Here is a 27,305-nt window from a genome sequence, read left to right as displayed (position 1 = left end):
AATGCCCGCTTTTAATGACTTACTGGCAAGACATATTCAGGTTGATTTCTAAGCTAACGAACCAGCGGATCCCTAACACCCCACATATGGCCTTATTGTTTCTAGACATCCATGTAATCCCTCCCAGATTTAGGATCCTTATATGTAAAATACTGACCATTGCTAAAATTGCAGTAGCAAGATATTGGAAATCTTCTTCTATTCCAACAAGAGCAGAGGTAATCTCTTCCATTAACAACACATATATGTACGAGAAGATATTGTCTTATGGATCGAACAACTTCTCGTCTTTCCCAGAAATATGGGAAGCGTGGAAGAATAGCTTGGAATGTCTACCTTTATGATGATCGATATGTTATATGTTAATTAGATCTATTTGTGAAATGAATCGAGTGAAGACCCGTAATATACACCTGTTAAGTTCTTATTACTGTTCTACTTGTTGTATTTGTTCTGACTATGCCGGATTGGTATTTGTCCTGCTGATCAATTATCACACTCCAGACAAGCATATTGTATTTACACAACGATGGGAGAATGTAATGTAAACTTTCGTTATATACATATGATGTTATGTGATTATTGATCATGATCCTTTTTGTTATATCTGAAATCACTAATAAAAAACTATTGAACCATAAAAAAATAAAAAACGCATGCAGTTGACCGCATGCGGTTTTTAAACGCAACAAAACCGCATCAATGACGCACCGTGTGGCTTTACCCTTAGACTATAGCCATCAATATGTGATTGGTTGGGGTCCGTACACCGGGACCCCCGCCTATCAGCACAATGAAGGGGCTGCGGTACTCTCGCAAGTGAACGGAACTGATCTGCAGTAGCAGGCACAGCCACCTGTACAGGCAAATGTTCTTATGTAAAAAGTGAAGGACACACAGCCCCTTTATTGAGCTAATCGGCAGGGGCATGGGATTTGGAACCCCACCGAGCAAATATTGATGATCTCTGGTCTTTGAAAAAGAATAGCTTTGGTATGAAGAGATTCAACAGTTTAAGGGCAGATTCACACAAGCGTTGCGTTTTTGCGCACGCAAACAACGCAGCGTTTTGCGAGCGCAAAAAACATTTGACAGCTGCGTGTGACATCCGTGTCTGATGCGTGGCTGCGTGATTTTCGCGCAGCCGCCATCATAGAGATGAGGCTAGTCGACGGCCATCACTGTCCAAGGTGCTGAAAGAGCTAACTCTTTCAGCACCCTCGACAGTGAATGCCGAACACAATATCGCAAAACCTGTAGAAAAAAAAGAAAAAGTTCGTACTTACCGAGAACTTCCCGGCCGTTGCCTTGGTGACGCGTCCTTGGTGACGCGTCCTTGGTGACGCGCCTCTCGTGACATTGGGCCCCACCTCCCTGGATGAAGCGCCAGTCCATGTGACCGCTGCAGCCTGTGCTTGGCCTGTGATTGGCTGGAGCTGTCACTTGGACTTAATTGTCATCCCGGGAGGTCAGACTGGAGGAAGAAGCCGGGAGTTAGCGGTAAGTCAGAACTTCGTTTTTTTTTCTACAGGTTCATGTATATTGGGATCGGAAGTCACGGTCCATGGTGCTGAAACAGTTTAACTCTTTCAGCACCATGGACAGTGACTATCTCCTGACGTCGCGTACCGATAATTTTTTTGCCGGGTTCGGCCAAAACGAGTTTGGCCGAACCCGGTGAAGTTCGGTACGCTTGTCCGGCTTCGCTCATCGCAAAGACACTCCGTTTGGATGTTCGGAAACAGAAAAGCACGTGGTGCTTTTCTGTTTTCATTCATCCTTTTCACTGCTGTTGCGCGAATCACGCTCGTCCCACGGAAATGCTTCCGTGTGGTGCGCGTGATTTTCACGCACCCATTGACTTCAATGAGTGCGTGATGCGCGAAATACGCAGAGTTATTGAACCTGTCGCGCTTTTTGCGCAGCAGACAAACGCTGCGCAAAAAGCACGGACTGTCTGTACTGCCCCATAGACTTGTATTGGTCCATGCGTGCCGCGTGAAAACCACGCGGCCCGCACGGACCGAATACACGCTCGTGTGAATCCCCCCTAAGAATATGTCTCAATTGTTATTTGCAAAAAATAGATATTATAGCTTCTTATAAGATGTTATGCATTTATTTTTAGACATATGCTTAAAATTTCTAGTAAAATTAATAAATCAACAACTTGTTTTGCTGTCTTTCTTTTTCAGGGGGTTCTTGAAAATTTTCTAGGCACAGCAATTTGTGGTGGATTTTTTTGTCTATTTTCTGGACAGCCACTTACTATTCTAAGCAGCACGGGACCTGTGCTTGTGTTTGAGAGACTTTTATACAGTTTTAGCAAGTAGGTGCATTTATTTTATTTTTATGTATAACATTTCTGAAAAAGAACTAAATGAGTAAATTGTGTTATTTAAAATGTGAATAGATATTAAAAATTAAGATTTTTGTAAAATTGAACTACTTGTATTAATTCATATGTGTATATCTGGGTATTTACTCTATGACTCCTAATGCTTTTATCAAAGGTTCAAAACTTCTTTACTCTTTAATATTCTATGACCCACACAGAAGGAGTAAAACATTTCTCCTGCACATTTATAAGCTTGTAGCATTTTCTTGCTGCAACCACAACAACACTGTGCTGTTTTGCCGCAATTTTGGGGCTGTATGGCGTTATCTACAGGGGGGCTGTATGGCGTTATCTACAGGGGGGGCTGTATGGCATTATCTACAGGGGGGCTGTATGGTGCTATCTACAGAGGGGGCTGTATAGCGTTATCTACAGGGGGCGCTGTAAAAAAGACACTATCTACAAGGGGGGGGGGGGTTGTGTGACACCCAGGGGAGGGGGGGCCCCAGTCAAAAGTTTTCTATGGGGCCCAGTCTTTCCTAGTTACGCCCCTGCTTACGTAGATTGTTTACTAACATGTCATCCACTCCTAGTTATTCTGGCTCCCGAATAATTGGCAACTTGGATTTGGAAAAATCAAAATTCAGTCGAATCGTCTTACCTTTGGTCCGTACTGCGAAGATTTGACTTTGGTCCCAAGTTTATCCATTTTATAGGACTTATCTATTCCAAACCCATAGTGTAATGGCAGGAAGGAGGTGAAGGGAACAAGTGAGCCCTAATCTACCCACCGCCCTGTCCCTGCCTACTTGCAACGACCCGCCCTAGGCGACGGGGTACAACTTGGCAGCGGTCCCTACGCTGACTAAGTGCAAGGGGATACAAACAGGGAACACGCAAGGGAAGGGGCAGTAGCCCACGGAACGCCGCGAGGAAACGGAGCGGTGAATGAGTCAGTCAGGATCAGGATGTAGTGGAGTATACCAACGAGAGCACGGAGCAGGAAGCAAGCCAGGGGCAAAGCGAAGCAGGATAAGCGGAACTGAAGCAAGGCAGAAGCACGGCAGAAGAAGGCTGGAGCAAGGCAGCAGTGGGGCCAGGAATCCAAGAAGAATAACAAGCACTGAGGAAGAGAACACGGCAGGTATAAATGGACAGGGGGCGGAGCTAACTCCGACTGACCAGGCCGCGATAGGCTCTCCCACTCCTGAGCCTGCCACCCTGGTTGGTGGGAGCCGGTGTCAGTCTAAGAGGTCTGGCCTCAGGTGTCGACTGATTAATCCCGGGAGTATACACAGACGTAGTACCTGGCAGATCCTTTACAGTACTCCCCCTTTTATGAGGGGCCACCGGACCCTTACTAAGAGGACCCGGTTTAGTGGGGAAGAGAAGGTGGAACCTCCTGATCAATACCCCAGCGTGAACATCACGAGCAGGTACCCAAGTCCTCTCCTCCGGCCCATATCCTCTCCAATGGACCAGGTACTGGAGGGAGCCCTGGATCATCCTACTGTCCAGGACGGGGAGCAGCGTTTAAGGAGGGAGGCATGGAAGACGTCATGTATACGAAAGGATGGGGGCAGCTCCAGACGGAAGGATACAGGGTTGAGGACTTCAATGATCTTATAAGGTCCAATAAATTGGGGAGCAAACTTCCTGGACGGGACCTTAAGGCGCAAGTTCCTGGACGACAACCAGACCAAATCCCCGACGACAAACCGGGGGTTAGCAGAACGTCTACTATCAGCCTGAATCTTTTGTACGCTCTGGGACGCCTCTAGGTTCTTCTGAACCTGGGCCCAGACAGTGCACAGTTCCCGATGAACGTCCTCTACCTCGGGATTATTGGAACAACCAGGAGAAATGGAGGAGAACCTTGGGTTAAACCCGAAATTACAGAAAAACGGGGAGACCCCTGACGAGTTACTGACCCGGTTATTCAAGGAAAATTCGGCAAGGGGAAGGAATGAGACCCAATCAAATTGACAGTCAGAGATGAAACACCTTAAATATTGTTCCAGGGATTGGTTAGTCCTTTCCGTTTGGCCATTAGTTTCGGGATGGAAGGCGGAGGAGAAGGACAGATCAATCTCCAACTTTTTACAAAAAGCTCTCCAAAATAAGGAAACAAATTGTACCCCTCTGTCAGAAACGATATTGACTGGGGCCCCATGGAGACGCAGGATGTGTTTAACAAACAAAGAAGCAAACGTCTTGGCGTTAGGTAGTTTCTTAAGGGGCACAAAGTAGCACATCTTGCTGAAGCGGTCTACTACCACCCACACCACCGACTTGCCCTGAGATGGAGGCAAATCGGTGATAAAATCCATGGAGATATGGGTCCAAGGTCTCTGGGGAATGGGCAAGGAACGTAGTAAGCCCGCAGGTCGGGACCTAGGGGTCTTGGACCTAGCACAAACCTCACAAGCGGTGACGTAAGCCCTAACGTCTTTAGGCAACCCAGGCCACCAATAGTTTCTGGTAATGAGGTGTTTGGTACCCAAGATACCAGGATGACCAGATAGTGCGGAGTCATGGTTTTCCCTGAGTACCCTTAGCCGGTATTGCAGGGGGACAAACAGTTTGTCCCCAGGGAGGTTCCCGGGAGCTGAACCTTGATCAGCCGCGATGTCAGAAGCTAAATCAGAATCAGTGGCAGAAACGATTATACCAGGGGGTAAAATACAAGCAGGATCCTTCTCGGAAGGAGGATTGGCCATGAAACTACGTGACAGTGCATCAGCCTTAATATTTTTGGACCCAGCCCTATAGGTAACCAAGAAATTAAATCTGGCAAAGAATAGTGCCCAACGAGCTTGTCTAGGATTAAGCCTCCGGGCAGATTCTAGGAAAACCAGATTCTTGTGGTCAGTAAGGACCGTTACCTGGTGTCTGGCCCCCTCCAGGAAGTGACGCCACTCTTCAAAAGCCCATTTAATGGCTAAAAGTTCGCGGTTGCCAATATCATAGTTACTCTCCGTGGGCGAAAACTTCCTAGAGAAGTAAGCACAGGGGCGGAGATGGGTGAGGGAGCTGGTACCCTGGGACAAGACGGCCCCCACTCCCACCTCGGATGCGTCAACCTCCACAATAAATGGCTCCCTTTGGTTGGGCTGAACCAGCACGGGGGCCGAGATAAAGCACTTCTTGAGGGTCTCAAAAGCCTGGACGGCCTCAGGGGGCCAATGGAGGACATCAGCACCCTTGCGAGTAAGGTCCGTAAGAGGCTTAGCGACGACCGAGAAGTTGGCAATAAATCTCCTGTAATAGTTAGTGAACCCCAAAAAACACTGTAGCGCCTTCAGGGAGCTACATTCCGGACCCATTCCGCCACAGCCTGAACCTTGGCAGGGTCCATGCGGAATTCATGAGGAGTGAGGATTTGACCTAAAAATGGTATCTCCTGTACCCCAAACACACATTTTTCGGTCTTCGCAAACAGATTATTTTCCCGAAGGACCTGGAGGACCTTCCTGACATGCTCCACGTGGGAGGACCAGTCCTTGGAAAACACCAGTATGTCATCAAGGTACACTACAAGAAAATTTCCCAGGTAATCTCTCAGGATTTCATTAATAAAATTCTGGAAGACGGCAGGGGCATTACACAACCCAAAGGGCATGACCAGGTATTCGAAATGACCTTCGGGTGTGTTGAACGCAGTTTTCCACTCATCCCCCTCTTTGATGCGGATAAGGTTATATGCCCCCCGTAGATCGAACTTAGAAAACCATTGGGCCCCCTGAACCTGATTAAAAAGATCCGGAATCAAAGGAAGGGGATACTGGTTCCTTATGGTGACCTTATTCAGGTTCCGATAATCAATGCACGGCCTAAGATCACCATCCTTCTTCCCCACGAAGAAGAAGCCAGCACCTACAGGAGAAGTCGAGGGGCAAATGAAACCCTTGGCCAGGCATTCTTGGATATACTCCCTCATAGCTTCACGTTCAGGACATGAAAGATTAAATATCCTACCCTTAGGAAGCTTGGCACCAGGCACCAAATCGATGGCGCAATCGTAATCTCTATGAGGGGGCAACACCTCGGAGGCCTCCTTAGAAAACACATCAGCGAAGTCCTGAACAAACTCAGGAAGCGTGTTTACCTCCTCACGGGGAGAAATAGAGTTAACCGAAAGACATGACATCAGGCATTCACTACCCCATTTGGTGAGATCCCCAGTATTCCAATCAAACGTGGGATTATGCAGCTGCAACCAGGGAAGACCTAATACCAGATCGGACGATAATCCCTGCATCACCAGTACAGAGCACTGTTCCAAATGCATGGAGCCAACAAGGAGTTCAAAAACAGGGGTATGCTGAGTAAAATAACCATTGGCAAGAGGAGTGGAGTCGATACCCACTACCTGGATAGGATAAGGCAAATCAATAAAAGGCATTTTTAGAGACATAGCAAATTCCACAGACATGATATTAGCAGATGAGCCAGAATCCACGAAGGCACTGCCCGTGGCAGACCAGCCAGCAAACGAGACCTGAAAGGGAAGCAAAATGTTATTGCGTTTCATATTAACGGGAAATACCTGTGCGCCCAAGTGACCTCCCCGATGATCACTTAGGCGCGGAAGTTTTCCGGCTGTTTATTCTTGCGCCTGGGACAGGTGTTCAGTAGATGCTTGTCGTCCCCACAATAGAAGCAGAGACCATTCTTCCTGCGAAACTCTCTACGTTGTCGAGGGGACATGGAGGCCCCGAGTTGCATAGGTACCTCCGAGTCCTCCGTGGAAGGGCGAGGAGACGGGACCTCGGGGGGAATCGCAGGGAAGTCAGAGGGGAACACATTGAAACGTTCAAGCTGACGTTCCCTGAGACGTCGGTCAAGTCGTACTGCTAGGGCCATAACCTGGTCTAGGGAGTCAGAAGAGGGGTAGCTAACCAGCAGATCCTTCAGGGCGTCAGATAATCCTAACCTAAACTGGCACCTTAGGCCCGGGTCGTTCCACCGAGAAGCTACGCACCACTTTCTAAAATCAGAACAGTATTCCTCAACTGGTCTCCTATCCTGACGTAAGGTCACCAGCTGACTCTCGGCTAAGGCAGTCCCGTCAGTCTCGTCGTAAATGAGTCCGAGGGCAGAGAAAAAATGATCAACGGAGGAAAGTTCAGGGGCGTCAGGAGCCAAGGAGAAGGCCCCCTCTTGGGGCCCTTCCTGGAGTCGGGATATAATGATACCCACCCGCTGGTTCTCGGAACCTGAGGAGTGAGGTTTTAGGCGGAAATAAAGTCTGCAACTCTCCCGGAAGGAGAGAAAAGTCTTACGGTCCCCTGAGAACCGGTCAGGTAACTTGAGGTCGGGTTCTAGAGGTGAGGGGTACTACTAAGGCAGCGTCACCCTGGTTGACCCTCTGAGCCAGGGCCTGGACCTGTAGGGAGAGGCCCTGCATCTGCTGGGTCAGGGTCTCAAGGGGGTCCATGATAGCGTCAGTGTAGGAGAAATGGTAGACTAGATATGGGCTTGTTATTATGTAATGGCAGGAAGGAGGTGAAGGGAACAAGTGAGCCCTAATCTACCCACCGCCCTGTCCCTGCCTACTTGCAACGACCCGCCCTAGGCGACGGGGTACAACTTGGCGGCGGTCCCTACGCTGTCTAAGTGCAAGGGAGTACAAACAGGGAACACGCAAGGGAAGGGGCAGTAGCCCACGGAACGCCGCAAGGAAATGGAGCGGTGAATGAGTCAGTCAGGATCAGGATGTAGTGGAGTATACCAACGAGAGCACGGAGCAGGAAGCAAGCCAGGGGCAAAGCGAAGCAGGATAAGCGGAACTGAAGCAAGGCAGAAGCACGGCAGAAGCAGGCTGGAGCAAGGCAGCAGTGGGGCCAGGAATCCAAGAAGAATAACAAGCACTGAGGAAGAGAACACGGCAGGTATAAATGGACAGGGGGCGGAGCTAACTCCGACTGACCAGGCCGCGATAGGCTCTCCCACTCCTGAGCCTGCCACCCTGGTTGGTGGGAGCCGGTGTCAGTCTAAGAGGTCTGGCCTCAGGTGTCGACTGATTAATCACGGGAGTATACACAGACGTAGTACCTGGCAGATCCTTTACACATAGCTAGTATCTGCACTAACTGTCATGTCTCCCTACCCTTTGCTCTGAACCGAGGAACACATGAATGTCATTTTCATCATGTATGTCGTTTCAGGCCTTATAGCATGCAGCATTTTGTGTATCTCGAAGAGCTTGAACATCTCTATTATTGGGGGTTTTTGCAGTGGCGGATTAAGTAGACCATAAGCCCTGGGTTGTTCCACAAGCTTGGGCCCCCCTTCTCCACCACCTCCCTGCCACGCCGTGCCGTGTCTATATTAAACACTACCTTTCTGTTTGAGCTTTGACACATGAGTGTTACGATTCCCCTTTTCAGAGGGCTGGGTCCCTACATACTGACAGTCTCCAACCATCGCTGACAGTATCACAGTGTATCACACATCCTCTTTACAATGGAAATGGTAACACGCATTTGTCTATTCGTCCTGGGTACACAAAGACTTTTTATAGAATACAAGGATTTCCTATAACAGACATGTCAGGAAACTGGACAGATCTTCTATAAATCAAATTACTCACAAGTGATTTCTTCTCTTATGGGAGTCGTTCTCTTTTCTTCTCTTATCCATCGGACACAGACCGCTATGGCGACATCTCCTGATGATTGCAGTGTTTACTTATGAGAAATGTTTGCCCCTCGATTCTGCAGCCATTTTCAGCGTCTATAGCAACGCAAAAATTCAGAAACGAAACACCTTAAATTGTTTTATACCCCAGACCAAACTCCTAAGCAAATCAAGACCCCAGGCCCATACATTAACTCAGACCAATAAATTTAGTCCCCAAGGGGTAACTAAACTTTAAAAAAAACATTTGGCGTGTCATAGTGATATATCAGAAGTTTTGATCGATGGGGGTCCAATCACTGGGACCCCCACTGATCACTAAAAAAAAGTGGCAGAATTGCTCAGATGAGCATTGTTCCACTTAATTTCTGATCGTCTTTCTATTGAGCCCGTACACGGCTTGCTCAGCTATCAGAGGAAAGATGATCAGAAACAAAGTGGCTCATCACACACCTGAGTGCTTCTGCCACTTTGTTTTAGCGATTGGTGGGGTCTCAGTGCCAGAACTTTTGACATGTCACTATGACATGTAAATTTTAAGTTTAGTTACTCTTTAACAAGTCGGACACCCCTCCCCAGTGTGTCTGACTGACTGCTGAGTGCCCTATGGGAGGGTCTGAGCGTATGGCTCTTATGGCGCTGTGGGAGAGGAGTTATCCCCCCCATAGAACCCTCAGCAGTTATTCAGATGCTCTGACCCCTCCCCTTGCAGTATAATAACTACTGAGGGCTCTATGGGAGAGATTATACTGCAGGGGGTTCTGAGCATTTGACTGACTGCAGAGGGCTCTATGGGTTGGAAATAATTTCACACACAATTTTTTTTAAATTAAACACCCTATATACAAATCACACTAACGCCACACATTATATATTCAAACCACACACTACACGCACATACTTACACTATATAGACTTGCATTATACACACTATAAACTCTATACACACATCACACACTATATAGACTTAGACTATATACACTATACACACACTTTATAGACTTACATTATACACACACTTTATAGACTTACATTATACACAAAGCACACATTATATAGACTTACACTATATACACTATACACACGCGCACACACACTATATAGACTTATATTATATACACTATACTCACACACTATATAGACTTACACTATATACCCTATACACACACTATATAGACTTGCATTATACACACACAGCACACACTATTTACACACTATACAATATATACACACTATACAGACATATTATATGCATTATACGCACACACTTACATTATATACATTATATAGACTTACATTTAACGCACTAAACCCTATACACACCACACACTATATAGACTTACATTATACACACAGTACACACTATATAAACTTACATTATACACACACTATATAGACTTACACTATACACACAGGACACACTATAAAGACTTATACTATGTTCCCTATATACACATACCACACTTACCAGAGACTCTTCCTCTGCGGTGCTTGTGCTGTGCTTGTGTATAGCCTCCAGGACCTTAATCATGTGACTGTGATGTCACCACAGGTCCTTTACCTCCTACTTGCAGTCTTGCCGTTATCAGGCAGCTGCTGGAGGTTTAGACAGATGGGACAGTGCACAGCAGCACAGAGGAGCAGACTGTCAGGGACACTCCAGCACCTGCCCATCACTCTCTCTGACAGTCTGCTCTGTACCGCTGATGTGCGGTGCCGCCCGCCCCCTGTACCCTGGCCAAAATTCACTACCCCTGCACATGCCCCCCCACCTCCTCCTTATCAGCAGGTGGGACCGATTACCGCGACAGGCAGCATCCCTGGATCATTTTTTTAAACTTATGTGCGGTTTGGGTGGCCATGGGCCCCTGGGAGCCTTGGGCCCCGGGCGGCCGCCCGAACCGCCCATGTGAGGATCCGCCACTGGGTTTTCGTGCCTTCAAATGTTTCTTCAGGTCGTTGTCTGATTTGAGTTGTCTTTGTGCCTCTCAATTGCACATACTTACCTTTTTTCTGGGGTCATGCTTTGTGCTTCTGCAATATTCACATACGCGTTCGCTAAGATTCAGCTTCAATTTGTTGTGCTGTCATTTCATTATGACCATCACGCAAACGCTGAAACTCAGCATTTCTTTCATCTGCAGACTGTATGCATGATGTAACCAATCAAAAGATGGGCTAGGGAAGAAGATCATTGAATAAATAAACAGGACACCATTATGTACTCTTAACGTGGGTTGACTCGGGGACAGCCACAGCTTTATTATTAAATGCAAGTGTGACCTATTAAACAAAAAGGTTGTCAGAAACCATTGTTAGGTAAACCCGTATGCTGGCCTACAAACATAGTGGGCATGTAGGTAAAAACCGCCTTTACAAAACATCAGCTGTGACAATATCAAAGACACACAAACAAAATTTACCTGAAACAATCATAAAAGTGGAAGAATGAAAATCACACAACGTTGTCTCTCACACAATGATGAGCATCATGTTGATTTGTTTATTTTATTTTATTTTTTATAACAAATTCCTTTTATTTTTTAAATAAACCAATCAAGAGGGCATGTAGGTAAAAGCTGCCTTTACAAAACGCCATCAGGAGGGCGTGTACTCATACTACACGCCCTTCCGCCCCCCCCCCCCGCCAACAAGAAAATGGTCTGTTTGATGTCATCTTGCAGGCCGGATAGAAATATGTCCAGGCCAATATCCGTGAGGTGAACTCCATCTGGTAGCAAAAGACATCTGTTGTCCCCCTCATGCTGTCTGTGCCTGATTACCACCCCACCTCTTTCTCTTACAAAATGGGACACCCAAGTGTTGAGCCATCTCCTGCCCCTCTCAAAAGCATTACCACCACGGGCTCCATGCCAGACCACCCTGGGGAACTATTTCTGACCATACGAGCACTAGCTCGGGAAAGAATGAAGCTAACCATTCCAGGTCTGATTGGATGAGGGCAATCAATTCACCCAGGCGGACAGAGCACAAGTAATTTTCCTTGATGTGAACCACCAACACTATCGGCACTAACCCCCAACCCCGGGAGACGAACCGGTATAGGTAGCGGAGGAGGGGGCGGCGGACTGAAAGGACCGTTGCTGTAACATCCGTGGTCACTGACCACAAACTCCTTCCATTCAGTCGATGCCCTTTTCTCAAGAGATGTCTGCATATACGGCCGTCCTGCTCCACAGCGACCACCAGGGTGCGCTCACGAGCTCAGTCCAGACTTGAGAATCCAGAGCTCAAGCATGTTGGTGATTGAGCTAATTGGTCCAGAGCACCCTGGGCTATAAGAAGGTCCCAGCCCCATCCTCCCACGCCTGAGCTTTGTTGTTGTATTCCTAGTCTGTCTTGCAAATGGTCCCCTAGTGTTTCCTGCTCCCAGTGTTTCCTGTTCCTGTATCCTGATCTAGTGCCGTGCTTAGCTGTAGCCATGCTGTGCTGTATACCACGCCTGTCCTGCTTCTCCACGCCTGACGTCTACCTGTTTCCTAGTTCCTGCCAAGCCTGCCTTGCTACTGTCTGAGCTGCCACAGGTACCCTATATAAACTATAGACTCTGACCTGCGACCTGTTGGCCAGCTGCCATACCGCCAAGGCTGTACAGCCCAGAGGGTCCACGAACCCTATGTGACAGTTGCAACATCATAGGTCACAACCATACATTGGTCGCATTAGTATTCCACCCAATCTCGGGCCGCTGCAACATGCGCCTCCTAAACTCCTCATCATACCGCCACCACGCCGAACTGCCATGCGTCCTGTAAGCACTGAAAATCGTATCAAAGTATACAAACAGTTGAAACGACTTTTCAGGAAATTTCTGCGAAACAACACAACCTAGAACTGCGAAGGCCTGAATCCAGTTATTAAAAGTTTTCGCAACCCTAGGCTTCGTCTGAACCACCCTCTGAAAACACCCCTCCTTATCGATAGTTCCCGAATCCACCGACACCAGAGACCAGATATCAACATATTCATTTTTAGAACACCTGGACCTGGTATCTTTGGATAAAGGCGTGCCAAAGGGAGCTACACCACAAAAAAATCTCTAAAGCAGCATAGGCGTAGATGTAGAAGTGGATGCCTCAACCAGAGACTTCTCCACTACCGGCTTGGACGCAGATTCGACCCGGGCCACAGGGGTACCCACCAATAGTGACCGAACAGCAGATAACAAATCAGAATCAGAGGAATTAGCAGTACACCGAGCCTGAAGGCAATCAGACTCACCCGGTCCAGAAGCTAAATCGGAAATCGGTGCCTGACACCGGGCGGGAGGAGAGAGACCGTCCAGGCGCTGTCTCTAGTAGCACGGTAACAGTAGATGCAGTCGCCTGAGATGTACTGGAGGATCTGTGGGAATGCCTCGATCTTTCGTGGTCACCTGATAAAGTGCCACGGTCTGAGGAACAAGTGCGTAAATTCCTAGATAAGGCCCCTTAGGAACTACGGGATAAAGACTATCTCCTACGCCAAGAGTGACGACGTCGAGAGTGACGACGTCGAGAGTGACGTGATCCGCGATGCCGAGAGGATGGCCTGTGGTGCGAACAGGTCCTATGGGTACTGGTCCCTTTGCCGGAGTGCACCGATGGAGATTCAGAATGGTCCTCGGCCCCCTCCACCTAAGGGCTCCACAGCCATGGAAGTCAGCATGGGCCTAACCCTGTAAGCCGGGGGAGAGTGCCCCCAGGCTAGTGGCGGTAAAACAGCGGGAAACGGTTTTGACTAAATAAGGTTCTAGTAGGTTTTCTCAGGTATCTGGAGCCATGCTGACTGCAGTGCATCCCTCATTTGCTGGAGGGTGTGTGGGGAAGGCACCTTAGAGCGAAAAAGAGGATCGAGGTGGTCTCACAGATGCTCAATTGGGTTCAAGTCTGGCGATTTAGGGGGCCAAGGAAGTACTTGGAAATCTTGGTCGTGCTCTTCCCACCACTGTCAGACATTTCTAGCCGTGTGACATGTCGCATTGTCTTGCTGGAAGATTCCATCTGCCCCAGGGAAGACAAACAGCATGTATGAGTGGACTTGATCTGCAATGATGGATTCATACCAAAATCGTTTCAGAGTGCCTTCCACATGGATAAGTGGGCCCAGAGAATGCATGAAAAAATTCCCCAGACCATAACGTTGCCGCCACCAGCTTGTGTTCTTCCAGCAATGGTTGCAGGGTGTTTGTTCTCTGATGTGAATCCGTTCAATTAAGCAGTAAACGTGTCTCATCTGAGAAGGCAACCTGTAATGACAGGGATTGGGAAAAGACAAGTGAGCCCTAATCTACCCACCACTCAGTCCCTGCCTACTTGCAACGACCCGCCCTAGGCGACGGGGTACAACTGGGCGACGGTCCCTACACTCAATAAGTGCACGACAGACAACCAGACAAGGGAACACAGAACAAAAGGGAAACGGGGCAGTTGCCCACGGCAACACCGTGAGCAACAAGAGTAGTAAACGAGCCGAGTCAAACCAGGAGAGTACGAGGTGCCAAACGCAGAGCAGAAGAGTAGTGAACAAGCCGAGTCAAACCAGGAGTGTACGAGGTACCAAATGCAGAGCAGGAGAGTAGTCAGTAAGCCAGGGTCAATACGAAGCAGGGACAAGTAGTTCAAGAAGCTGCAGCAGGGCCAGGAAACCAACAGAGAAGAATCACAAGCAAGGAGGAACAAGAAAGGCAGGTATACATAGACAGAGGGCGGGAGCTAGCTCCGTTTGGCCAGGCTGTGATAGGCTCTCCAACTCCTAAGCCTGCCATCCTGAGTGGTGGAAGATGGAGTCAGTCTCACAGACATAGAAGCAGGTGCAGACTGATTACCTATGGGCGTAGATACAGAAGTTGTGCCTGGCAGATCCTTTTCACAACTCCTTGCCAATCATCGGTGGTCCAATTCCGTAACTGACGTGCAAATTGAAGCCTATTTTTCCGATGCACCTTTGTTAGTATAGGAGTATCGACCATCCGTCTGCTTTGTAGCCCCATACGCAGTAGGGTTGGCTGAACTGTTGTTTTAGATACACGTCTGGTAGCCACCTGGTTGATTTTCACGGTGAGCTGCTCCACTGTAACATGTCGTACGGCCCTCGCGCAACTTCGTAGCCGATGTTAACCTCTCAGATCAATGGCACGAGGTGCTCCACAGTTTCCACGTTGGTTATTCCAAATGGTTACATTTGTCCACTCACGATACCCTTTCGCCACATCAGCACATGAACAGTTCACAAATTGTTTGAGAAATACTGCCACCCTTTGCCAAAAGCCAATAATATTCCCTTTTTGCAACTCTGATAAATGGCCCCTCGGCGACAACGAGTGATATGTGTTTTAGACAGCCTATTGCACACCTTATATACCCACCAAGCCAGCCCACGACACATCGCTTCCTTCACGGGTTATGCGCTGCCGACATATGTATATTGTGTATATTAGTATGATGGTGTGATTTTCTGTTATCTACATATAAGTTTTACATTTCATTGTAATATCGCTCGTGGTGATAATGAGATGACTGCTCATTACAGAACAGGAAGTGTCAGTCTATTTTGAGGTTCAGTGGCCAGAGAAAAATCAGCAAGATTTCTTTCTTTTTTTTTTTTACCGAAATATAGTGACATGGAAGATTTCAAAAAAGCGCCACCAATAAAATCTTCAAAAATATATTTAAAGGGGTATTCCGGTCACAACAAATTATAACCTATGCACTTGATAAGTAATAACCACTCGATTGGTGGACGTCCAACCTCTGGGATCCCCACTGATTGCCAAAACGGGCGTCCCATGTTTCTTGGTCTTCCTAGCCTCCTACTAAAAGGCGATGAATGAATTGTTAGTCAGGCATGCGCCCTTCCGCTCCATTTAAAGTCCATGGCACTGACAGAAATTGTGGAGCCGACCAGAATACCCCTTTAACATGAAAACTTAATTCAGACCTCTTGTAAAATCATATCTTTTTCTAATGGATGTTTTTGTGCATATTGTTTATTAACATTGGCATGTTTTTTTTTTTCCCAGAGACTACAATTTTGAATATTTAGAATTTAGACTTTGGATTGGACTTTGGGTGGCATTTTATTGCTTCATTTTGGTGGCTACCAACGCTGCTTACTTGGTACAATATTTCACTCGTTTTACAGAAGAAAGCTTTTGTGCATTAATAAGCTGTATTTTCATTTATGATGCTGTGAAAAAGATGCTAAACCTGGCTGATCACTTTCCAGTTAATTGGAGATATAACATAGATAATATAACCCGGTACAACTGTAGATGTAGCTTAATCAAAATGGGTAAGTACAAATGTGTGTTTTTATTATTGTAGAATCACAAGTAAAAATAAAATACTGTAAGTATCACAATGTGCTGTCCATTTAAATACTAGACAGCACACTTCTTTATAATATTTAGAGATTCTCTAGTGACTGGTATAGTGCCAAGCGACTGGCGCAGGGCAAATGTGGTGCCTATTTTTAGAAAGGGCTCTAGGTCTTCCCCGGGTAATTATAGACCAGTAAGCTTAACATCCTTCGTGAGGAAAATGTTTGAGGGGCTATTGAGGGACTATATACAGGAGTATGTGACAAAAAATTGTATTATAAGTGACAGCCAGCACAGTTTTACTAAGGACAGAAGTTGTCAAACCAACCTGATTTATTTTTATGAAGACGTGAGCAGAATCCTAGACAGAGGGGCCGCTGTGGATATAGTTTTTGGACTTTGCAAAGTCATTTGACACTGTCCCTCATAGACGTCTAATGTGTAAATTAAGGACTATAGGTTTATAAAGTATAGTTTGTAATTGGATTGAGAATTGCCTCAAGGACAGTATCCAGAGAGTTGTGGTCAATGATTCCTACTCTGAATGGTCCCCGGTAATAAGTAGTGTACCCCAGGGTTCCGTGCTGGGGCCACTATTATTCAACTTATTTATTAATTATATAGAGGTTGGGATTAATAGCGCTATTTCTATTTTTGCAGATGACACCAAGCTATGTAGTAATGTTCAGTCTATGGAAGATGTTCGTGAATTGCAAGCTGATTTGAACACACTAAGTGTTTGGGTGTCCACTTGTCAAATGAGGTTTAATGTAGATAAATGTAAAGTTATGGAGAAAAAATGGAATGATCCAGCGCTGAGTCCAGTCAAAGTTTAAAAAGGAATCGATGTTCCCATCTTTATTGGGGTGAATGAATAAAATAGTGTAGAGACGCAATCCCAGAGGAAAGTGAGTAGGCAATGGTGCCCTGGCCTACGCGTTTCGAGCAGCTCCTGTGCTCTTAATCATGGCAAAGAAATGTGAGGACCTTGGCCGTCCTGTCTGCTTAATAAGCGTAACTAATGAGTACGCAAAAAGACAGGTGAGAAGTTAACCCTAGTCTGTAATTACCACCTCAGGTGTGATACACCATGTATAGAGACTGCGTGTATAAGTATAATTCAAGAGGTGTATGTCATATAAAGACAGAGTGGCGACTATATCTGGGCAGTCTAATCGAACTCTACTTGAGTATACAGTATCATGGGTTTTTAATAATCCAAATCGCAGGCAAGACAGTTGCGTCCTCACAATTTCCACAAAGTATATCACAGTTGTTATAGATTCGGTATACAGAAAAACCAGCACAAATTGACAATTTGGTTAAACATCAGGTATTACATCTCCAAACAATTGTGCAAGCTTTCAACATATGCACAGTGTGAATAACGGGATGAATCGAAAACATAGTTTAAAACATAGACGGGAATATAATTCCCGATATATTAAAAATATGAAATGATTTTCACATATATGACCTAAGTAGCGTTGAATGCGCTATATAAATGTAAATGTTGTGGAATTGTGTATAAAAATTTAAGTTCATTTCAAGAACTCGGAGAATCTTGTCCGATTTAATGCGTATTTGATTGGAAATGGTTAAATAGCCTGCAGGGTTCCATGCTGGGGCCACTATTATTCAACTTATTTATTAATTATATAGAGGTTGGGATTAATAGCGCTATTTCTATTTTTGCAGATGACACCAAGCTATGTAGTAATGTTCAGTCTATGGAAGATGTTCGTGAATTGCAAGCTGATTTGAACACACTAAGTGTTTGGGTGTCCACTTGTCAAATGAGGTTTAATGTAGATAAATGTAAAGTTATGCACCTGGGTACGAACAACCTGCATGCATCATATGTCCTAGGGGGAGCTACACTTGGTGTACTTGTAAATCATAAACTAAATAACAGCATGCAATGTAAATCAGCTGCTTCAAGGGCCAGCAAGATATTGTCGTGTATTAAAAGAGGCATGGACTCGCTGGACAGGGTTACAATATTACCACTTTACAAAGCATTAGTAAGGCCTCATCTAGAATATGCAGCTCAGTTCTGGGCTCCAGTTCATAGAAAGGATGCCCTGGAGTTGGAAAAAATACATAGAAGAGCAACGAAGCTAATAAGGGGCATGGAGAATATAAGTTATGAGGAAAGATTAAAAGAATTAAACCTATTTAGCCTTGAAAAAAGATGACTAAGGGGGGACATGATTAACTTATATAAATATATGAATGGCTCATACAAAAAATATGGTGAAATCCTGTTCCATGTAAAAAAAAACTTAAAAAACAAGGGGGCACTCCCTCCGTCTGGAAAAAAAAAAGGTTCAACCTGCAGAGGCGGGACATATACAAAAACAAGGGGACGTATACAAAAACACCGAAAAAGGCCATACTTACAAATGGACACAGCCAGGTCAGAAACGCTGATGAAGGAGTCCATTTGTAAGTATGGCCTTTTTCGGTGTTTTTGTATATGTCCCCTTGTTTTTATCGGTTCTGTTTGTGCATCAGGAACGTTCTGTTCCAGTTTAGGAGTTAGGGACTCGCAAGTCTGGGGATCCTTGTCGTGGATTGCGAGCTTGCGTCCTTTTGGCCAAAATGATTACCGACACACTGATGCAACAAGGACAGTCATATGAATAAAATTGGTCCATTATTTGCAGATGTTAATTGGACTTGCTTGTGTAAATAAGGCCTTAGATTGTGACATGTAAAAGGGGGAATCTTAAAATATACACACTACACAAAGACCATGAATAGGCAAATTAAATAGTAAGGCAAATGAGACTTCTGATTTCATGAGGCAACGAATTAAGATCGGTCTTTATTGAATCCAGGCCTTCTGAAATATCATACTTCAGATGCTTATTTCTACCACTGTGTAATGACAGGGTAGGGAGACAGACAGGTGAGCCCTAATCTACCCGCCACTCAGTCCCTGCCTACATGCAACGGCCCGTCCTAGGCGACGGCGTACAACTGGGCGGCGGTCCCTACGCTCAATAAGTGCACGATACACAAACAGACAAGGGTACACAGAAGCTAAGGGAAATGGGGCAGTTGCCCATGGCAACACAGTGAGCAACAAGAGTAGTGAACGAGCCAGGAGTGCAGGAGGTACAAATCGCAGACCAGGAGCGTAGTCAGTAAAGCCAGGGTCAAAAATGAAGCAAGGTCAATAATCATAGCAGGAGCAGCAGAGCCAGGAAACAGAAAAGAATCACAGGCAAAGGAGGAGCTGGAAATGCAGGTATAAATAGACAGAGGGCGGGAGCTAGCTCCGTCTGGCCAGGCTGTGATAGGCTCTCCCACTCCTCAGCCTCCCAGCCTGACTGGTAGAAGATCGTGTCACTCTCTCAGACTTAGGAGCAGGTGCAGACTGATTACCCACGGGCATCGACACAGAAGCTGTGTCTGGCAGATCCTTTACACACTGTTTATGGATTTGTCCTAAAAACTATAAGCAGTATGTCCCAGTCTGGGTGGATCTTCCCTATTTTTTTCTGAGGTGTCTACATGAGGAAAGTGGATGCAATCTTGTATGGTTGACAGGTTTTGACTCCTTTAAAGGGGCTCTGTCACTACATTATAAGTGCCCTGTCTCCTACATAAGGAGATGGGCGCTATAATGTAGATGACAGCAGTGCTTTTTATTTAATAAAACGATCTATTTTCACAACTTTATTAGCTATTTTAGATTTATGCTAATGAGTTTATTAATGCCCAAGTGGGCGTATTTTTACTTTAGACCAAGTGGGCGTTGTACAGAGGAGTGTATGACGCTGACCAATCAGCGTCATGTACTCCTCTCCATTCATTTAGGCAGCGCATAGGGATCCTGCTAGATCCTTATGTGCTGTCTTATACTAACACATTAACGATACTGAAGTGTTTAGACAGTGAATAGACATTCCATGGGATGTCTATTCACAATCTGTGCACTTCGTTACTGTTTTTGTGGTAGTTACAGCAGAGCAAAGCGTAATCTCTCTGTAACCTATTATTTACCGCGTAATCTCGCGAGATTACGCTTCCTCTGCTGTAACTGCCACAGACAGAGTAACGAAGTGCAGGGATTGTGAATAGACATCCCATGGAATGTCTATTCATTGTCTAAACACTTCAGTATTGTTAAGTATTAGTAGTGTTAGTATGAGGGTATGTTCACACGGCAGCATCCGTTACGGCTGAAATTACGGAGCTGTTTTCAGGAGAAAACAGCACCGTAATTTCAGCCGTAATGGCATGTGTAGGCGTCTTTCGCAGCGTCAATTATGGACGTAATTGGAGCTGTTTTTCCATGGAGTCCATGGAAAACGGCTCCATTTACGTCTGAAGAAGTGACAGGCACCTTTGACGTGGGCGTCTTTTTTACGCGCCACCTTTTGACAGTGGCGCGTAAAAAAAATGACCGTCGGCACAGAACATCGTAAGACCCATTCAAATGAATGGGCAGATGTTTGCCAACGCTTTTGAGCCGCATTTTCGGACGTAATTCGGGGCTAAAACGCCCGAATTACGTCCGTAAATAGTGTGTGTGAACCCAGCCTAAGACAGCACATAAGGCTCTAACAGGATCCCTATGCGCTGTGTAAATGAATGGAGAGGAGTACATGATGCTGATTGGTCAGCGTCATACACTCCTCTGTACAACGCCCACTTGGTCTAAAGTACAAATACGCCCACTTGGGCATTCAGCAACTCATTAGCATAAATCTAAAATCGCTAATAAAGTGGTGAAAATACATCGTTTTTTTTAAATTAAAAGCACTGCTGTCACCTACATTACAGAGCACATCTCCTTATGTAGGAGATAGGCCACTTATAATGTGGTGACAGAGCCTCTTTAACCTGGCTGTTGGGGATATTTATTCTGTATGTAAGAAACTGCATTTAAAGTCATTGCATAGCCATGTTCAAACTAGGATTTTCTAAGATTATTTCAGTAAGGCCTCATGCACACGACTGTCAGTAAATACTGCACGGATAGGCCACAGAGTGTCAACCGCTTTTGCAGGCCGTGCAAAAAATAGGACATGTCCAATTTTTTGGTGGTAATTTGTATGGCCTGGACACCCACCCGTAAATACACGGGAAGGTGTCTGTAGCCGATAGAAATGAATGGGTTAGTATATTGCGGATAAAAATTACGGTCGTGTTCATGAGGCCAAAATTGGAATGTATGCTATCAAGGAAACGACATGCCCCAATCACATGTAGCTGAAAAACCAATGTGCAGATTTCAGGACATGCTGCAAATTTAAAATTTTCTGCTATTTGTTTATTTATTGCAGGAAATGAGTCTTCAAGCAATTTTACATTGTATGATTCTTTTTATTATGTGGTAGGTTTTCAGAGTTCTGCTGCTGTACCATTTTGAAATAGTGCAAAGTGCAGTTAAATAGTAAGAAAATATTTATTAGTAGTATGAAGCACATTTATTTTTTCATATATCATGCTTACTCATCAGCAATATTCTAGCAGTGCCAATTGTTTCTTCCCAGCCCGGTTGCATCTATACATTTTGAACCTTTTCATTATGGGATGCTGTGTCATGTGATCTCCGTCTGACCACCAAATTAGACCATGCTCTCATTTGTAAACAGGAGGTAACTCTCCGCTGTGTAGATGACTTCCAGCGAACTACAGGAGAACATCATCGCAAATCAAATCCCTCCTGGCAGCTCTGAGACCCCTACCCACCCAGCTCCACCTTCCTTGTCCCTCTATCTGTCCTTCATGCATATAGTACTGATGAAGAGATTATTTCTTCCCTATGTAAAGGAAGCAGGAGTGCAGTGATATAATAAGTGAGTTCATACAATGATTAGCTGCAGAGTTATAAAACTGACTTACACTAAGGCCCCCTGCACACGGCCGTAGCAATAATCACGGTCCATAATTACGGACGGGCACGGACTGTCACACGCATTTGCGGGCCGCGCTCTTATTATATAGTATAGTAGCCCGTTCCGTAAATTAAAAAAAAGCATTTGAAGCATTTTGAGTGGCCTGTTATTAGTTTAAACACTATAGCGATATATCAGAATGTATACATAAAGTATTTTGCTTGTGGTTTTTTTTTGCATCTTTTTGCATTTTGGGGGTCAGTAGCATTTATTTTTTTCAAAACACAGTATGCTCTAGTTATGGTGGGTTTTTTTTTGGACAATTTTCACCATAGGCTTCTCTATAGGATTTCAAAAACACCTTTTAAATTTGAAAAATTCTGTCATTTTTAAACTACATTTTTTTAATGCAATCTTAAACACTAGACAAAAACCCTATGTGAGGCCTTAGGTTGGGTTCAGACTGAGCAGATTTTCTGCAGATTTTGCCTGTATTTTGTAAGCAGTGGCGGATTAAGTAGACCATAGGCCCTGGGCTGTCATCCAAACTTGGGCCCCCCTTCTCCACCGCCGCCCTGTATCTATTGTTAACACTATTGTTAACACTTCCTTTTTGTCCAGACATTAACAAATGGGTGTTATTACTCCCCTTGTCAAAAGGCTGTGTCCCCACATACTGACAGTCTCCAACCATCGCTGACAGTATCGCACCGTGTAGGGACACATTCTCCTGACAAGGGGAATAGTAACACTTATTTGTCTATCAGTCCTGGACTGCACAAAGACTTTGTGAAATACAAGGATTTCCTATTATAAACATGTCAGTAGAGATGACAGATTGTCTATAAATCTAGTGACTCACTGGTGACGACGTAGTTTTTTTCCTCTTTTCTTCTCCATCCAGTCCAGACTTCATAACGACTTTTCCCGGCCATGACCCATTTCTGCAGAATTTGCCACTCAGATGTCTTTGGCTCCTCACTTTTCCAACATTTCCACACCTATAAACAAAGATAATATTATCATGGTGCCACACACTGGGCCCCTAAATATAATAGCACCAAACACTGTGCCCCTGAATAAAATAGTACAAACACTGTGCCCCTAAATATTATCGCACCATAGACTGCGCCCCTGAATATAATTTTGTCAAACACTGTAGATAGCACCACACACAGCCCCCTGTAAATAGCGCTACACAGTCCTCCCCCTCTGTAAATAGCGTCACATAGCCCTCCCCCTCTTGTATATAGTGCTACACAGCAATCCCCCTTAGATATAGTGATACGCAGCACTCCCTTCTATATAGTGTTATACAACAATCCCCCCTTGTATATAGTGCTACACAGCGTCTTGGACCTGCAGCTCTTGCAATTTCTCAGTATAATGTCCCCCATAGCTGCCCCCACAGTATATTGCCACCCATAGCTGCCCCCACAGTATAATGCCCTTCATAGCTGCCTCTACACAGTATAATTTTCCCCTTAGCTGACCCTACACAGTATAATGCCCCCATAGCTGCGACACAGTATAATGCCCCATAGCTGTGACACAGTATATTGCCTCCATAGCTGTGACACAGTATAATGCCCCAAAGCTGCGACACAGTATAATGCCCCATAGCTGTGACACAGTATAATGCCCCCATAGCTGCAACACAGTATAATGCCCCATAGCTGTGACACAGTATAATGCCTCCATATGTACGTACCTAATAAATAAAAAAACATAATTACTTACCTATCCCAGTTCCCACGACGGTGGGGGATGCTTCTCCTCCTCTGCACTGGCCCGTGAGTGACTCCGTGCAGACAGGCGCGATGACGTCACTACATCGCGCCTGCCTGCACCGAGCCGCTCACGGCAGAGTGAATGCTGGAGCGAGCCTCCAGCAATCAACCCAACTGAATCTGCGTCCTGCAAATGCAGATTCAGTTGGAAGCGGGACAGCGCGGCAGCTAGCAGCGCTGCATAGTTTTTTAAGATTGTGTGCGGTTCGGCCCATATTATAATCCGCCATTGTTTGTAAGCCCAAACCAGAATTGGATCCAGGAGAGCAGACCTACAGTATAAGGCCTTCCTTTATATATATCTTCTGTTTAAGTTCCGTTCCTGGTTTTGACTAAAAAAAAGCATGCAAATCTGCACTGTGGGAACCCAACCGTAGTTCCCACAGTGCAGATTTTAAGGCCTTCCTTTATATACACTCCTCAACATTGAAATTGCAACACCAAGAAGGAAAAGTTTTGGAATTGTGGAAATCAGAGGATCGATACACATGTTAATAACATGCAAATTATAAAAAATGGAAACAAAATATTCCAAACATCTTGATTTATTCAGGATCGAATATGGGCGCCACGTGCAGATATATACACACTTGCACGCCTTTACATGCCATAAATTAGGTTATTGATGGTTGGCTGAGGAATGTTATGCCACGCTGAATGCATTGGGTAAGCAAATCATCAAGACTGGCTGCTGGCAGCTCCCTTTGCAATTGCCGACCAATGACGTCCAAGATGTGCTCGTGGGAAACAAGTCCGGAGGCGCTGCTGGGCATGGTAGCATGTTTAGGCCACGCAGGTTGCTTACAGTAGCACGAGCAACATGTGGCCTGGTGTTGTCCTTTGCAAAGGTGTTGTACGTTGCAGAAATGGCCCTACCACTGCTTCCACAATCAAATGAACGTAACACCGATCTGTTAGTGTACCTGAAATGAAGACTAGATGGGTCCGGCTACCTTACATTAAGCCACCCCACACCAGAATCCCGGGAGTAGGGCCAGAATGACCATCTCTTGTGTAGGCCTCTTAATGGCATTGCCCACGTGGTCTCCAGACCAATCTCTGGCTATCATTGCGTCCGAGACAAACGTGGTACTCATGGCTGAAGAGGATAGAGCTCCATTCCAGCCTCCATTGCCATCTTGCTGTGCACCATGATTGGGATGTGACGTCCAATCTCACTTGCAGTACAGAATGGATCACTCCAATCGGACGATCCATCCGTGTAAAGGTTCACCTCCGCGCACCTGTTGTTGTCATTCCCGTTCGTTGTTTTTCTCCCAACCATCAGGGTACGCAACGTTAAACAATACTGACATCTCTGCCTAGGCGCGTAACGATCTACTGGAGTAATGAACCAAGGTCTCTCAGTTCAAGGAGTCTGTCCCTCTCCGTTTGTGACAAGTGTCGATAATTGGCACATCGATAAACAGAAGGCATCACACAATCGTCCCACACCACTTGATACGATTTATGAGGTTTCGTGTGGCTAAAAACTTTGCCTTCCATCTGGCTTTTATGCCCCTTCCACATGCCACAGATTGGAGCTAGCTGCAAGAGAATTAGATTATTTACAGATTTTAGCGACACCTGCAACTTCCTCGATTTCCATAATCTTACGGCTTGCCCTTTTTGATGTTGCAATTTCAATGTTGGGGAGTGTGTTTCTTCTATTTCGGTTCAGTTCCTGGTTTTGGCTTAAAAATACATGCAAAATCTGCAGCGAATCTGCTCTGTGGGAACCCAGCCTAGGATGGAATAACACATCAAGTTTTTGTGGCATCTTTTTTGAGCCAAACATAGTAGTGGATCCAAATAGAGGGAAAAGTATAAGGGTATGTTCACACTGACTTTTCAGCTGTTTTTCGGGCCGTAAATGTGTTTTTTGGTAGCGTTTTTTTTAATTTTAGCTTTACTTTGTAGAGGCTTTTTTTCCTGGCGTTTTTGAAGTCTTATGGATAGGCCTATGGAGAAGAAAAAGCACAGGCACGGCACCCGGTAGAATAAAACGTTTTCTTTCCACTAATTTAAATAGTTACAGCAGGAACACAGGTATATCCCTAATCAGTTTCATTTATTGTATTTCCCTTAGGCCTTATTCAGACAAATGTATTTTACGTCTGCGTGATGTCTGTTAAAATAACTGACACACGAACCCATGGAAATCAATAGGGCTATTCACACATACGTGATTTTTCACGCAGCGTGTGTCCGTTGCATGAAACTCATTGCATGTCCAATTTTAGTCAATTTTTGCGGACCACGTCGCCCATTGAAGTCTATAGTTGCGTGAAAAACACGGACGGCACACGGACGACATATGTGTCCTTGTTTCATTCTCCAGTTGCTAAAGAAATTATGAGAAAAACAATACAAAAGCAGGAACACTGATGCCACAAGGAAAGCACACTGATGCAGAGGCGTCGCTAGGTACTCCTGCACCCGGGACAAAAATTCAGTTTGCCCCCCCCACAACTTCTTTCCCGTCACCTCCTTTCCCCTCGCCATGTTTGCGTTCTCTACCAATCAATGAGGTATAATTTTTTTCACATTTTTTTATGTAAGTCGAGCATAAAACCATTTGTAGATTTTACAAGCATTGTAGTTATATAAAGTAGTTAACATTAAAATAAATTAAAATAAAATAAATTAAAGAGGTCAGTGCCTGACCAAAACAGATTGTATAACTGAGGCTAGAAGAGACTATATGATGACATGATGAACAGCCTCCTCTTGTAGATAGTGCCCCGCTTCTAGATAGTTCCACACAGCCCCCTTGTAAATAGTGCCACAAAGCCCCCTTGTAGATAGTGCCACACAGCCTCCTTGTAGATAGTATCACACAATAGTATCACATAACCCATCCGGTAAATATTGCCACACAGCCCCCCCATGCAGACAGTGCCAAACAGCCCCCTTGTAGATGCTGCCACACAGCCCCCCTTGTAGATAGTGCCACACAGTCCCTGTAGATATTGCCACACTTACCCCCAGTAGATAATGCCACACCACCCTTGTAGATAAAGCCACACATCCCCCTTGTAGATACTGCCACACTCCCCCCTAGTAGATAGTGCCAGACACCCCCTGTAGATAGCGCTACACCCTCCCTCCCTGTAGATGGCACCATTATGGCTCCCTCTAGGAGTGGAATCCCCAGCCAGAGTATTGACGACGCTCTGGCCGGGGATTCCACTTCTGGACAAGCCCCTGATGTCTCCATCCATATATGGACAGTGACGTCAGGGGCTACCTCTAGGATTGAAATACCCAGCCAGAGCGTCGGCAACGCTCTGGCCCGTAATTCCGCTTCTGGAGGAGCCCCTGACGTCACGGTCCATATATGGATAGTGAAATTAGGG

The 27,305-nt window shown here is 45.5% G+C and overlaps 1 protein-coding gene across 1 annotated transcript in view; it reads left to right on the top strand.

The window, feature by feature from the left end:
* The window catches only part of SLC4A9 (solute carrier family 4 member 9), a 369,367-nt gene that overhangs the window by 190,746 nt on the left and 151,316 nt on the right, over positions 1-27,305 (top strand). The window contains exons 10-12 of the mRNA XM_075856371.1: positions 2,196-2,329; positions 16,002-16,273; positions 21,602-21,651. Of these exons, the coding sequence (XP_075712486.1) occupies positions 2,196-2,329; positions 16,002-16,273; positions 21,602-21,651 (456 nt within the window). The remainder of the gene's footprint in view (positions 1-2,195; positions 2,330-16,001; positions 16,274-21,601; positions 21,652-27,305) is intronic.

Source organism: Rhinoderma darwinii, chromosome 3, assembly GCF_050947455.1.
Source record: "Rhinoderma darwinii isolate aRhiDar2 chromosome 3, aRhiDar2.hap1, whole genome shotgun sequence".
NCBI lineage: Eukaryota > Metazoa > Chordata > Amphibia > Anura > Rhinodermatidae > Rhinoderma > Rhinoderma darwinii.
The sequence above is the reverse complement of the archived record's forward strand: the minus strand, read 5'-3'. Positions and strand labels throughout refer to the sequence as shown.